Here is a 15376-nt window from a genome sequence, read left to right as displayed (position 1 = left end):
CTCCTCCCTGCTGGCCCGCAGCATCTGATCCCCAGGATGCCGGGTATGTGCTGCACCTCCTCCCATAGCACCTCCTCCCTGCTGGCCCGCAGCATCTGATTCCCAGGATGCCGAGTATGTGCTGCACCGCCTCCCATAGCATCTCCTCCCTGCTGGCCGCAGCATCTGATCCCCAGGATGCCCGGTATGTGCTGCACCTCCTCCCATAGCATCTCCTCCCTGCTGGCCCGCAGCATCTGATCCCCAGGATGTCGGGTATGTGCTGCACCTCCTCTCATAGCATCTCCTCCCTGCTTGCCCGCAGCATCTAATCCCCAGGATGCCGGGTATGGGCTGCACCTCCTCCCATAGCATCTCCTCCCTGCTGGCCCGCAGCATCTGATCCTCAGGATGCCTGGTATGTGCTGTACCTCCTCCCATAGCATCTCCTCCCTGCTGGCCAGCAGCATCTAATCCCCAGGATGCCAGGTATGTGCTGCACCTCCTCCCATAGCATCTCCTCCCTGCTGGCCCGCAGCATCTGATCCCCAGGATGCCGGGTATGTGCTGCACCTCCTCCCATAGCATCTCCTCCCTGCTGGCCTGCAGCATCTGATCCCCAGGATGCCGGGTATGGGCTGCACCTCCTCCCATAGCTTCTCCTCCCTGCTGGCCTGCAGCATCTGATCCCCAGGATGCCGGGTATGTGCTGCACCTCCTCCCATAGAATCTCCTCCCTGCTGGCCCGCAGCATCTGATCCTCAGGATGCCAGGTATGTGCTGCACCTTCTCCCATAGCATCTCCTCCCTGCTGGCCCACAGCATCTGATCCCCAGGATGCCGGGTGTGTGCTGCACCTCCTCCCATAGCATCTCCTCCCTGCTGGCCCGCAGCATCTGATCCCCAGGATGTCGGGTATGTGCTGCACCTCCTCCCATAGCATCTCCTCCCTGCTTGCCCGCAGCATCTAATCCCCAGGATGCCGGGTATGGGCTGCACCTCCTCCCATAGCATCTCCTCCCTGCTGGCCCGCAGCATCTGATCCTCAGGATGCCTGGTATGTGCTGTACCTCCTCCCATAGCATCTCCTCCCTGCTGGCCAGCAGCATCTAATCCCTATGATGCAGGGTATGGGCTGCACCTCCTCCCATAGCTTCTCCTCCCTGCTGGCCCGCAGCATCTGATCCCCAGGATGCCGGGTATGTGCTGCACCTCCTCCCATAGCATCTCCTCCCTGCTGGCCCGCAGCATCTGATACCCAGGATGCAGGTATATGCTGCACCTCCTCCCATAGCATCTCCTCCTTGCTGGCCTGCAGCATCTGATCCCCGGGATGCCGGGTATGTGCTGCACCTCCTCCCATAGCATCTCCTCCCTGCTGGCCTGCAGCATCTGATCCCCAGGATGCCGGGTATGGGCTGCACCTCCTCCCACAGCATCTCCTCCCTGCTGGCCCTCTGATCCCCAGGATGCCGGGTATGTGCTGCACCTCCTCCTATAGCATCTCCTCCCTGCTGGCCCGCAGCATCTGATCCTCAGGATGCCAGGTATGTGCTGCACCTTCTCCCATAGCATCTCCTCCCTGCTGGCCCACAGCATCTGATCCCCAGGATGCCGGGTGTGTGCTGCACCTCCTCCCATAGCATCTCCTCCCTGCTGGCCCGCAGCATCTAATCCCCAGGGTGCCGGGTATGTGCTGCACCTCCTCCCATAGCATCTCCTCCCTGCTGGCCCGCAGCATCTGATCCTCAGGATGCCGGGTATGTGCTGCGCCTCCTCCCATAGCATCTCCTCCCTGCTGGCCCACAGCATCTGATCCCCAGGATGCCGGGTATGTGCTGCACCTTCTCCCATAGCATCTCCGCCCTGCTGGCCCGCAGCATCTAATCCCCAGGATGCCGGGTATGGGCTGCACCTCCTCCCATAGCATCTCCTCCCTGCTGGCCTGCAGCATCTGATCCCCAGGATGCCGGGTATGGGCTGCACCTCCTCCCATAGCTTCTCCTCCCTGCTGGCCAGCAGCATCTGATCCCCAGGATGCCGGGTATGTGCTGCACCTCCTCCCATAGCATCTCCTCCCTGCTGGCCCGCAGCATCTGATCCCCAGGATGCCGGGTATGTGCTGCACCTTCTCCCATAGCATCTCCTCCCTGCTGGCCCGCAGCATCTGATCCCCAGGATGCCGGGTATGTGCTGCACCTCCTCCCATAGAATCTCCTCCCTGCTGGCCCGCAGCATCTGATCCTCAGGATGCCAGGTATGTGCTGCACCTCCTCCCATAGCTTCTCCTCCCTGCTGGCCTGCAGCATCTGATCCCCAGGATGCCGGGTATGTGCTGCACCTCCTCCCATAGAATCTCCTCCCTGCTGGCCCGCAGCATCTGATCCTCAGGATGCCAGGTATGTGCTGCACCTCCTCCCATAGCTTCTCCTCCCTGCTGGCCCACAGCATCTGATCCCCAGGATGCCGGGTGTGTGCTGCACCTCCTCCCATAGCATCTCCTCCCTGCTGGCCCGCAGCATCTGATCCCCAGGATGTCGGGTATGTGCTGCACCTCCTCCCATAGCATCTCCTCCCTGCTTGCCCGCAGCATCTAATCCCCAGGATGCCGGGTATGGGCTGCACCTCCTCCCATAGCATCTCCTCCCTGCTGGCCCGCAGCATCTGATCCTCAGGATGCCTGGTATGTGCTGTACCTCCTCCCATAGCATCTCCTCCCTGCTGGCCAGCAGCATCTAATCCCTATGATGCAGGGTATGGGCTGCACCTCCTCCCATAGCTTCTCCTCCCTGCTGGCCCGCAGCATCTGATCCCCAGGATGCCGGGTATGTGCTGCACCTCCTCCCATAGCATCTCCTCCCTGCTGGCCCGCAGCATCTGATACCCAGGATGCAGGTATATGCTGCACCTCCTCCCATAGCATCTCCTCCTTGCTGGCCTGCAGCATCTGATCCCCGGGATGCCGGGTATGTGCTGCACCTCCTCCCATAGCATCTCCTCCCTGCTGGCCTGCAGCATCTGATCCCCAGGATGCCGGGTATGGGCTGCACCTCCTCCCACAGCATCTCCTCCCTGCTGGCCCTCTGATCCCCAGGATGCCGGGTATGTGCTGCACCTCCTCCTATAGCATCTCCTCCCTGCTGGCCTGCAGCATCTGATCCTCAGGATGCCAGGTATGTGCTGCACCTTCTCCCATAGCATCTCCTCCCTGCTGGCCCACAGCATCTGATCCCCAGGATGCCGGGTGTGTGCTGCACCTCCTCCCATAGCATCTCCTCCCTGCTGGCCCGCAGCATCTAATCCCCAGGGTGCCGGGTATGTGCTGCACCTCCTCCCATAGCATCTCCTCCCTGCTGGCCCGCAGCATCTGATCCTCAGGATGCCGGGTATGTGCTGCGCCTCCTCCCATAGCATCTCCTCCCTGCTGGCCCACAGCATCTGATCCCCAGGATGCCGGGTATGTGCTGCACCTTCTCCCATAGCATCTCCGCCCTGCTGGCCCGCAGCATCTAATCCCCAGGATGCCGGGTATGGGCTGCACCTCCTCCCATAGCATCTCCTCCCTGCTGGCCTGCAGCATCTGATCCCCAGGATGCCGGGTATGGGCTGCACCTCCTCCCATAGCTTCTCCTCCCTGCTGGCCAGCAGCATCTGATCCCCAGGATGCCGGGTATGTGCTGCACCTCCTCCCATAGCATCTCCTCCCTGCTGGCCCGCAGCATCAAATCCCCAGGATGCCGGGTATGTGCTGCACCTCCTCCCATAGCATCTCCTCCCTGCTGGCCCACAGCATCTGATCCCCAGGATGCCAGGTATGTGCTGCCCCTCCTCCCATAGCATCTCCTCCCTGCTGGCCCTCTGATCCCCAGGATGCCGGGTATGTGCTGCACCTCCTCCCATAGCATCTCCTCCCTGCTGGCCCACAGCATCTGATCCCCAGGATGCCGGGTATGTGCTGCACCTCCTCCCATAGCATCTCCTCCCTGCTGGGTATGTGCTGCATCGGCGCCGCATCACTCACCCGCTCTCAGCAGATTAGCAATGGGATTACCAGCCACACGTGAAGTCCTGCTTCCTCTCTGACTACAGCGGCACCTCATGTGACCCGGCAGCATGTAACTGGTCACATGAGGCACAGCTGTCGCCATGGATACAGGATGCTGGATGGGCGGATGGAGATACCATCGCTGGAACGCTGAGAGAAGATGAGAGTTGTGGCGCCACGCATCTAGGGAGGGTGAGACAGGGAAGTAAGAGAAGGGGGACATTTGGTGAGGGAAACCACCTCTTGCCACACCCTATAATTTTTGCTGTTCTGAAACACGTGATTCACATTGCTTCATGGTAAAACCTCCACTGTTTTTGTTGTCTTGTGCCCATTACCAATATTTTCCCCCCAGGTGTTCCTGGTGACAGAAAAGAGGTCCATTTTCTCTGCCGGGGACACAGTTCTAAAGATATAATTTTATTGCTGTCTTTGCGATCAGTCAATCAATCAATGTGCAATGCACGAAGAACCCAGGCAGGTTTTCTTTTGGCGCACGGCGCGGAACGCTGTGTGCCGAAGCTGGCTGCCGTCATAGCAGCAATGCTCTGCTGCGCACCGTGCATTGCGGTAATTAAGCTTCAGAAGACAGAGCTCTCTGCGACTTTGAAAGTCGTGGAGCTCAATGGCTTATTTGCATAGATAACTGGAGTTTCTTAATTCTTCCTGTACTGGAAACAATATTAGATTCATATATCTGATCCTAATGTTTTATTTCTTAGCTGTACTACACATACAAATCATATTATAATGTTTTTTTTTCGCTTGAGTGTCTCTTTAAAGAGGAACTTCAACCAAAGATTGAACTTCATCCCAGTCTGTAGTCTATACCCCCTTCTTCAAGAAATATTTTACTTTCCTCGAATAGATCATTAAGGAGGTATGTGTGGCTGATATTGTGGTGAAACCCCTCCCACTGTGTGATGTCAGGGTCATGGCCATGACAGTTTCCTGTCTGTGAACGTCGTTGCATTGTGGCAAAAAAGAATAAAAAACTAAAAGGTTACCTTCAATCATGACAACGTTCAAAGTTTAGACAGTCTATTTTAATAAGGACAAAAACAATGTGTTTTGTGGCCTTAAGCCACCTCTTCAGGTAAATAAGCCTTGTCCAAAGCTCAGAGCCCCCCCAGTGATTTTACTGGTTGCAGATTGGGCAACCAGAAGAGTGTGAGTACCTATTTCTACGATTACTTACACTAACTTAATACTGAATTACTACACTACCCATTGTTAGTGGGTGTGTTTATAGATAAGGGCAATTTGTGTTTTGGTTTTTCTCCATGTCTCTCAGTAGTAAACGTGATCAGCCCCAGGCTCACTGTGAATCAAACAACAAGAACAAACTACACAGAGGTTATCAATTATTTCATTTTGCAATGTGTTGATTTTTTTTTTGCCCTACTACTATGTTTCGGTAAAGTTCTTGTTGAAGTGCTAAGTTCTTAGTAACTTACAAGCATTTAAATACATTAGGTGGCTAATCCATCAGAGTCTCGGAAGGATGCAGTGCCCCAGTATTAACGAGGCCAGGATCGTAGAACTATCATAAGGTTAATCTCCCCTACGAGTTGATGAAATTTGTCTCCTGCACCAGTATTCATCCGATACAGCCATCACAAATTCTGATACAAGTACTGAACATGTTGTGCCACTGGCGTGGTATATTGAAAACGGATGTGGGGTTGCCTGCCTGTGTTGTACCGACTCCTGCACCCAGGCATATTGGCAGATATTGAACTATGCTTTCCAACAATGGAGAGGAAGCAAGGACAGAAAAACTTCCCTCCCTATAAAACACTGTAACTATTTCTAATGAGCATTAGAGCGCTTTGGGCACCATCATGCTCTTTTGGCGTGTTTGGAAAAGAGAACTTGAAGTTACTATCTGACCTCTCTGATAAAGCAATCAAGTAAGCACTCCCTCTCTAGCCAATAAGTAATGGGGGTCTTCTACCAGATCTCTTACCCACTTGCAGCAAGTAAAAAAATTCATAAATACACCAACACTGAACATTAACCTCTTGAACCCCAGAGGTTTATACCGTCTTATTGACCAGACTATTTTTTACTTTTCAGCACTTCCTAACTTTAACAGTTTATTCCTCGGTCACACAAGGTAGCACCCAAATGAATTTTACCTCCTTTTTTCCCCACTAATGAAGCTTTCTTTTGGTGGTGTCTGATTGCTGCTGCAATGTTTATTTTCAATTAATGAAAGATGATTTTTTTTAAAACCCTATCACTTTTATCCCCCCCCCCCCCCCCCCAAAAAAAAAGGTTTGCTCTAGACTGCGATCTGTACACTACTCTAGACTCTCATAGGCATGAGCCTATGAGAGGGATTACATTGTGAGCCGCATGACAAGGCTGTTCTCTGTACAGCGCTGCACTAGATCACTGTGCTCTACAAATGTTAGTGTTTTTTTTTTTTTTACATTGCAGCCTGCCAGCTCCAATTGCGGCTGGCAGGCTGATGACTGGTCCCCGCTGTTTACAGCCGTAGGGAACCAGGTGTGATTATGGGATTCCTGCTGCATTCTCCATAGTGTAACAAAGATATAAAACTCATCAGGAACAAGTAACAAGTATAAGAAAAATAAATAAATTCATACCTTTCCCCAAAAAATTCTCCCAATCTGGGAGACCAGTGCATGTCCCAGCATCAGCCATATTATCCAGGAGTACGCCCATTCCATCCAGAAGGTCCACTCAAAGTCTGTCACATCCTGCAGGCAAGAAGCAAAGGCTCTCAACAAAAACATTTTTTTTTTCTACGTAAAAAAGAGGATCTTTACGATCGGTGAGGCAAGATGTCTGTTTAGCTCACAAGCTGCAGCTCACAAGGCCCATGTATAGTTCACTTTAAATTGGGATTGTCAGCCATAAAATCAAATTCCATTTACCCACTGCTCTGTGTTTATTATGTACTCTACATGCTGATCCTGCATTGCAAGCATCCCAATATAATCAATCACAAATGTTTCTGCTGTAATGAATCTTATCTCAGTCAGCCTGGCTCTATTCAAGTACATTGGCTGGGAGAGGGAAGCTTGTTATCTTCCCTCCCACATCCGTGATCCTCACTGATTGGCTGAAATGTAAACCCATTTATTTCACAGGGTGGAGAAGTTAGCATATTTTTGCTTGTTCATTTCTGAAAAGCTATCAATGTACTTAAAGTGTGCCTTAACTCACTTAGGACCTTTTTTCGCAAACAAAAAGCTATTGCTGAGTTCCTCTCACAAGGACAACACCACTCATACCTTTTGTTGCCCATCTGGAGCTCATTTGAGGAGAGCCTGATCTTTTTTTTTCACCATAGAGAAGTGATCCTCAAACTAAGGCCTGCGGGCCGAATGTGGCCCCTTGAAGCATTTTTATGCCCCCCCCCCCCCCCCACACACACACACAAAATGTATTATAGATGCAGTCAGCTACATCTTTAAATATTGGTGGTCTGCATATAGAATGAAGCCAGAAAGCAGTAATTCGCTGGTTTCCAATCAAATTCCACATCAGGTGACACTGCTGTCCAATTGGACTGCAGGTTGCCGCCTGGGTATGCTTCACTGTCTGGCCTGCAAAGACTTCTACATAATCTTATGTATACTCCGGCCCCCCAGCAGTCTGAAGTATGTTGACCCGGCCCTCGACCCAAAACATTTGGGGACCCATGCCATAGAGTGTGAAGGGATAACAGCACTGCCTTACTGCTTGACCTTGATCTGACTCTAGTGTAAGCAACCTTCTGGCATAAGTAGAGCTGAAGAGGTAGATATGACCCTTACATGTCTGTAACAGGCAGGTGATTCTGACGCTCTGTCCAGCAAGTTGATCTCTTCATGTGCCTCACTGAAACAATGTTATTTACGGAAGGTATGTAGAATGAGGAACTGCACTGAACAATACAACCACATGGCCTAAACACGGAATGAGTTACAATCCCTATTTCCTAATCAACTTACTTATGCTATATCCCGTAAAGAGTACAAAGTTTCTATTTTTAAAAACCTTAAATACAAAGCACTGTTTCAGCACTGCAAGGATCGGCGGGTGTCAGCAGCAGTAACTCACCCACTTGCCCGTAAATCATTCCTATTTAAAACTCCCACCCTCTCCCGGTCGAAAAACTGCCGTGGCATTTTTTGTCTAAAGTGTTCCAAAGCTCTTGCCACCCCCACCTGTGTCTCCTGGGCCCTCCCCCAGCTCAGAAGCCACGGCCTGATGGGCTGCTACCCAGCTGAGGGTGGGAGTGGCCACAGAGGGACAGAGGTTTAGAAAACTTTGGATAAAGGTGGCCACTAACCATCCAATTTCTAGCGAAAAATAATTGGAGTGATCAGATAATTCTGATCAGAAGTGAAATATTGTAATATATTGTTCACTACACCATCAACGAACCAATCTTTGCTTCCTATCTATCAATCAACAAAAAAATCCAAATTTTGGTTCAATGAAAATCCAATAGGACCACTATTTTTATAATTGTTCATAATCGATTGTGCCCATCACCTGAGATGATTTACAACCAATCCGATCACATCTGATCGCTCGAACAATTTTTAACTAGAAATTGGACCGTTAGAGGCCATCTTAACCACTTAAAGGGACTCCGAGCAGTGCAGAAACTATGGAAAGATGCATATCATTTTAAAGCTCTCTTTCTCCTCTTTACAATGATATATAAACCGCCGCGGCCGCGATTTCGATCGCGAAAATAGAGAAAACTAAAAGGCGTAGGGCGACGATTTAGGGGTCGTCAGAAAGAGGAGAAAGAGAGCTTTAAAATGATATCCATCTTTCCATAGTTACATTGTATTACACAGGGCGACTTTTTCTGCTGAATGGAGCTGCTGACTTTGAGAAAAAGTCTAAAACTAAAAGGCGTAGGGCGGCGATTTATATATCATTGGAAAGAGGAGAAAGAGAGCTTTAAAATGATATGCATCTTTCCATAGTTTTTGCACTGCTCGGAGTCCCTTTAAGGACCACAGGAATTTTGAATGATCTGTGCTGGGTGGGCTCTTCAGCCCCCAGCACACATCGTGTGGCAGCCAGGGCGATCAGACTTCCCCCTCTTTTTTCCCCACTAGGTAGATGTCCTGCTGGGGGGGGTCTGATCGCCGCCGCTCACGTTTGCCTAGTGGGGGGGCTCCTCAAAGCCCTCCTCCACAGCACTATTTCCCCTCCCTCTCCTTCCCTCCCTCCCCTTCTCTCTATGGGCGGTACAGGATGGCGATCCGTCCTGTACCGCCTCTGATAGGCTAAAGCCTATCAGATGCCGGCGATCCCCGGCCAATCAGAGGCCGGAGATCGCCCATCTCCTTTACGGCGCTGCTGTGACAGCAGCGCCGTGCGATGTAAACACCAGGGATTTCTTCCCCGGGTGTTTACATTTCACCTGCGAGCCGCGATCGGAGGCTCGCAGGCTGTTCATGGAGACTCCCTCCGTGAACTGACAGGAAACCATGGAAACACCACTGCGACCAGCCGCCGCCTATCGACGTTGGCTGGTCGTTAAGTGGTTAAAATTACTGCGGCGATGAAAGGGGGGGGGGGTAGAGTTTATTTACAGGCGAGCGGTAAGTTACTGCTGCTGCTGACACCCGCCAGTCCTTGCAGTGCTTAACCGGTTCAGCACCGCAGTCCGAAAATCTCATGCACCCGAGCAATGTTCACCTCCCATTCATTCGCCTATAACTTTATTGCTACTTATCACAATGAATTGATCTATATCTTGTTTTTTCCGCCACTAATTAGGCTTTCTTTGGGTAGTACATTTTGCTAAGAATTATTTTTTTCTAAATCTATTTTAACAGGAAGATTAAGAAAGAATTGAAAAAAAATTCATTATTTCTCAGTTTTTGGCCATTATAGTTTGAAATTAATATACGCTACCGTAATTAAAAGGCATGTATTTTATTTGCCCATCTGTCCCGGTTATTACACCGTTTAAACAATGTCCCTATCACAATTTATGGTGCCGATATTTCGTTTAGAAATAAAGGTGCATTTTTTCAATTTGCATCCATCACTATTAATAAGCTTATAATTTTAACAGGTAATTTTTATTGATTTTGTCAAAGTTTACACACTTAAGAAAGGAGTAATAGTCAGTACAAGCATACCTCCTCCACAGTAGTAATTACAGCAACATATTATGCATAGTAGTAGATTTTGCTGGGCTATAATATAGCATGGTGTTCAGTCCGTGGTAAGTATGACAATATAGTCCCAGGTACGCATAACAAGCATAAATAACAGCGAGCGGGAGAAGCAGCTCGCACTGAGAGAGAAATCAAAGGCGGGCCTCAATTGAGGAGCTTCTACTGATGCTTGGCCCGTAAGAGGTGAGAGAGGAAGAAAGAAAAAAAGGAAAGAAGGAAAAGTTGCCCGCCCATCCCCCGCCCGCCACCCACCCCACCCCCAACCCACCCAGGAGTTATTTAGTCAACAATAGGGATAAATTTGTCGTTAGTAGGATCTAAGACCCTATCCTCCCAGATACCCCATATTTTGTTAAATTTTTTTGGACATTTTCTATTTAGATAGGTAGTTCTATATAGTGGTAGAGCACTGTTAATTGATTTGGCCCAGGTGCCAACCGTTAGTGGATGCTTTTTTCCAGAACTTTAATATTTCTTTCCTTGCTTGAAAGCATAATATTTTAAGCAGCGTTTGCTTATGTCTTGAAATATTGACCGCCTCTATTCTGCCCAGAAGTAATAAACCCATGTCTCTAGGGATCGCTGTTTCTAATAGAGCATTAATGATTGAGAGTATACTTTCCCAGAAAGGGATAATTGTCGGGCACGACCAGAAAATGTGGACAAAATCTCCTCTGTGTACCACACATCTCCAGCAGCTATCAGAATGGGTAGGGTTCATCCTGTGTAGTCGTGCAGGGGTAAGGTATATTCTATGTAGAAATTTTATTTGTATAAGTTGGTCGCTTGCGGATATCACTGTTGAGGGGAGTTCCTCTAAGATTATATCCCATTCCTTATCACTAAGAGAGGGGATGTCTGCCTTCCATTTCCGGTAGCATTTTGCCAATCTAGAGTTATTAGCATCTGATAATTCTGCGTAGATAGCAGAAAGGGTCTTTGGGAGATTTTTAGTCAATAGGAGTTTTTCAATCTTATCTGTTTGCAGATCAGGTGGTTGGGAGCCAAATTGTGATCTATACGCATGGTGAAGTTGCAGATATCGGAATAAGTATTTATTTGGAAGATCACATTGGGTCTTAAGTGTATTAAAGGTATGGATAGATTTTTCATGTTGTATGTGAGATATGTTTTTTATACCATATCTTGCCCATATAATGGGGTCAGGAATGGTAGTAAAGTGCTGAAGAGAGGGGTTACCCCAAAGAGGCGTGTAAGGAGAGATTGTGTCTGGAGCTATAAAGGGGGTTCTAGCTACTTTCCAAGCCTTCCATGTAGTTGTCATCAGTAGCGTAGTTTGGGAATTGGCTTTGGGGCCTCTATAGGGTAGATTAGTAAGCTGTTCGTAGGAGCCCAATACTGCCGCCTCTGCACTCACCGCTGGATTAGTGACTTCTTGGGAGAACCACCATCTAATAGTGACAAGCAGAGAGGCCCAGTAGTATTTCTGGAGGTGTGGAAGAGCCAATCCACCTCTAGATTTAGGGAGCTGCAGTACATCCAATGCTATTCTAGGCTGATTTCCTGCCCAAATAAAAGTTAGAATAATTTTGTCAATTTTCTTGAAGAGGGCATGTTGTATTTTATCGGTATAAACTGTGTATTTCCATGTGTGCCTTAATGGAAAAATATGTCTGGACATTTATGTTGCTATGAGAGATTTACAGTGAATCTAGTGGATCAGCTGGCGCCTTGCGCAAAGCCTGTGTTTCATAAATGACTTTTTACAACCACACACATCTACATATGAGTAAATAACACAGCAAAGACAATGGCCTCTGACACTGACCCCAGCCCCCGCAAATGGCCATTGAGGAACTGGCTACCCAAGGTGAGAGGAAACTGAGTTATCTGGTTTGTCAACAATGGTCCATGGGACTAGCTACAACAAGTTCCTTCCCCCCAGCTGCTAAGGGCAGGAACTATTGATGATGTATAACACAGAGGAGGAGTCTCTATACCTGTGGTATCCAGATATAAGACAATGCTTGAAAAGCTTCTCTCTCTCTTGGAATGCTGAGATGGACAGAAAGGGGCTCAGCTAATGCAAGTGTGTGACTGTGCATAGGGTATATAGAGCCATTATGTGAGACATATACTTTGTATGATCTAACTTGTACATATGTATATTTGTAAATAAACCCCTTTTATTTAACCCCTTTGAAACGACCTCAAGTGTCTGGTCATTAACATAGAAATAAGTTAACATAAGCTAGGGTACATTCTACAGGGCAGAAGGGAGCCAGACAGGACATTGGCGGAAGAGGTACGTAAATTTAGGTAGGAAAATCATTTTAAGAAGGTTAATCCTTCCTATCAGTGTAAGTGGGAGTTTATTCCAAACTGCGCATCTGGACTCAAGTTGGTGAATGACCGGGTCTATGTTAAGGTTCTGATATGTGGTGAGGTCACTGGTTACTTGAATTCCCAGGTATTTAAATTGGTTTACTACTGATAGCGGAGAGTTTAGTTTACGTGGTGGGTTAGGTGCGGCGTCTATAGGGAACAGGATTGATTTATCCCAGTTAATTTTAATGCCGGACATATCTCCAAATTTTTCAAACAGGTGGAGTGCTGCATCTAAAGAGGAATGGGGGTCATTTAGGTAAAGAAGTACGTCATCTGCATAAAGAGATATTTTTTCATGCAGGTTGCCAATCGATAGTCCCCTCACCAGGGTGCATTGTCTGGTTTTAGCTGCAATGGGCTCCATGGCCAGTGCAAATAGACCTGGTGACAAAGGGCAGCCCTGTCTAGTACCCCTTCGTAAACAGAAAAACTGTGAAATTGTGTTCCCTGTTTTGATTTTAGCTTTGGGGGAATCGTAAAGTAATTGGATCCATTTAATGAAGTTAGTACCAAACCCGAATCTACGTAGTACCGCCCACAGATATTCCCATTCAACTGAATCGAAAGCTTTTTCAGCGTCTAGTGACGCAATTACTCTCTGGCCCGGATTGGAGTGAGAGGCGACAATATTGGTCAGCAGCCTACGAATGTTTATATCAGTGCCTTTACCAGGCATAAAGCCTGACTGGTCGTGGTGTATCAGTTTGAGAATATAAGAATTTAGTCTAGTGGCTAAAATTTTGGCTAGTATCTTTGCGTCCGTGTTCAGGAGGGAGATTGGCCTGTATGAGGAGCATTTACTGGGATCTTTCCCTGGTTTGGGAATCACTATTATTAGAGCTTCTGTCATAGAAGGTGGTAGGGAGTTTGTTTCAAATGAGCGTTGGAGTGTATTTTTTAGTTTAGGAGCTATTAGTTTGGAGTACTGTTTGTAATATTCTACGGGGAAACCGTCCAGGCCTGGGGTTTTGCCAGTCTGCATACTGGCTATGGCATTAATCACCTCATCAAGGGCGATTGGAGCCTCAAGTGCCTCTGTGTCTTCCATGGACAGTGTGGGTAATTCTATTGCTTCTAGATAGTTGTCTAAGGCCTCTACCGGTTTTTGAAGACGGCTAGAGTATAGGTCAGAGTAGAATTGGAAGAAACTTTTATTCATTTCTACTGGGTCAGTAATATGGTTACAAGAGTCAGATGATATGTGTGGTATGATGGTCATACTCCTAAAGTCCTTGGAGAGCCAGGCTAGCATTTTCCCAGCTCGGTCACCGTGCTCGAATATCTTTTGTCTTAGGTCCAGCATACTCTTTTTAGTGGTATCTATTCTATAGAGTTCTAGAGTTTGTAATGCCGTTTGCCATTTGTTATACGTTGTAGTAGTCTTAGTGGTAATAAACTCTGCTTCCAAGTCGGTAGCAATTTTTTCCCTCCATTGCAGTGAGGCATACACCTGATCTCTAGCGGTTTTTATGGCCCCTGCATACTGCCCTCTTAAAACGGCCTTATTAGCGTCCCATATAAATTGAGGCGTAGTGGATCCCTTATTTTCCTCCCAGTAGTGTCTGATTTGTAAGCTTATAATTTTAAATAATATAATAACATATTCTCTTGACATGCATATTTAAAAAGTTCAGACCCTTGAGTAACTATTTATGTTGTTTTTGTTTGTTTTTTTATTGTATTTTTTATTTTATTTTTTAATTACAAAAAGTGTATGTGGGTAATTTTTGGTGTGGGAGGGAAACTGCTAATTTTAAATGTAAAATAATGTTTTTTTTTATTAAAATTGTATGTTGGTGCAGTTTACTATTTGGCCACAAGATGGCCACAGTGAAAAAAGTCCTGGATGCGAATGATCTCGCATCCAGGAACTAAAATGCTGGGGAGATGTTTCCTGGGGGCAGAAATACCGCGCTGTCTGGAGAGAAAGCGTCGGTATTTCTGCGGGGAAGGTAGATCGGTGAATGGGAATTCTATTCCCATTCACTGATCGGGGGGCTAGCGGCGGGCAGCGGTGGCGCGCCCTATCGCGCGCACCAGCCGGCGGCAGCAGCAGTGCCTATCTGGACGAGGAAGCTCGTCCAGATAGGCCGAACTGGTTAAACAGTGACACTGAAGCAAAATAAAAAAATAAAAAAATAAAAAAAACCTTATGATAAAATAGAACATTAGTAGCAAAGAAAAGAGTCTCATATTTTTATTTTCAGTTATATATATTTTTTTTATAACATCGTATCATTCTGTCATACTTCCAATTACAAACAACACTCTGTATTTTAAACTATAAAACAGAGCAGAGCTAATGACCCTTTGAACTTTCCTGCAGTAAAACCTTATCTCAAGTTGTTTTTCTCAGTTTCTTAGATGTATAAATGCTTTAGAAAACAGCACCATCTTTGACCCAAGTTGGGTCGGAGAGCTCAGAGTAGCACTTTGGCATAGATAATAACTGACGTTTCTTAACTCTTCCTGTACTGGAAACAATATTGGACTATTTTCTTTGCTACCCATGTTCTATCCCTTAGGCCCCGTTCACACTTGCGGTTCTCTGCCAAACGGACCGGATGACCTGACCGGATCCGGACCGGATCCGGATCGGAACCGTACGGTTCTGATCCGGATCCGATCCGGATCCGGTCAGTTTGCATCAGGTGTTCATCAGGATGCGATCCGGATCCGTTTGGCAAAAGATAGTAGAAAAGGAATAAAAATGTTGGGGTCTGGGAGTTCAGCAGAAGGTGGACCTGTGGAATCAGGCCCTCCGCTGTTTAGCACTCACCTCCACCTCCGACATACTGCCAACATCTCCAGCACGTTTAAAATCACTGCTGCT

General features: G+C 47.8%; 1 protein-coding gene across 2 annotated transcripts in view; it reads right to left on the bottom strand.

The window, feature by feature from the left end:
- The window catches only part of HHAT (hedgehog acyltransferase), a 349971-nt gene that overhangs the window by 300778 nt on the left and 33817 nt on the right, over positions 1 to 15376 (bottom strand). For both annotated transcript variants that reach the window (XM_068279706.1, XM_068279707.1), the window contains exon 4: positions 6640 to 6753. In XM_068279706.1, the coding sequence (XP_068135807.1) occupies positions 6640 to 6753 (114 nt within the window). The remainder of the gene's footprint in view (positions 1 to 6639; positions 6754 to 15376) is intronic.

This window comes from Hyperolius riggenbachi, chromosome 4, assembly GCF_040937935.1.
Source record: "Hyperolius riggenbachi isolate aHypRig1 chromosome 4, aHypRig1.pri, whole genome shotgun sequence".
Taxonomy (NCBI): domain Eukaryota; kingdom Metazoa; phylum Chordata; class Amphibia; order Anura; family Hyperoliidae; genus Hyperolius; species Hyperolius riggenbachi.
This window is presented reverse-complemented; position numbering and strand designations above follow the sequence as displayed.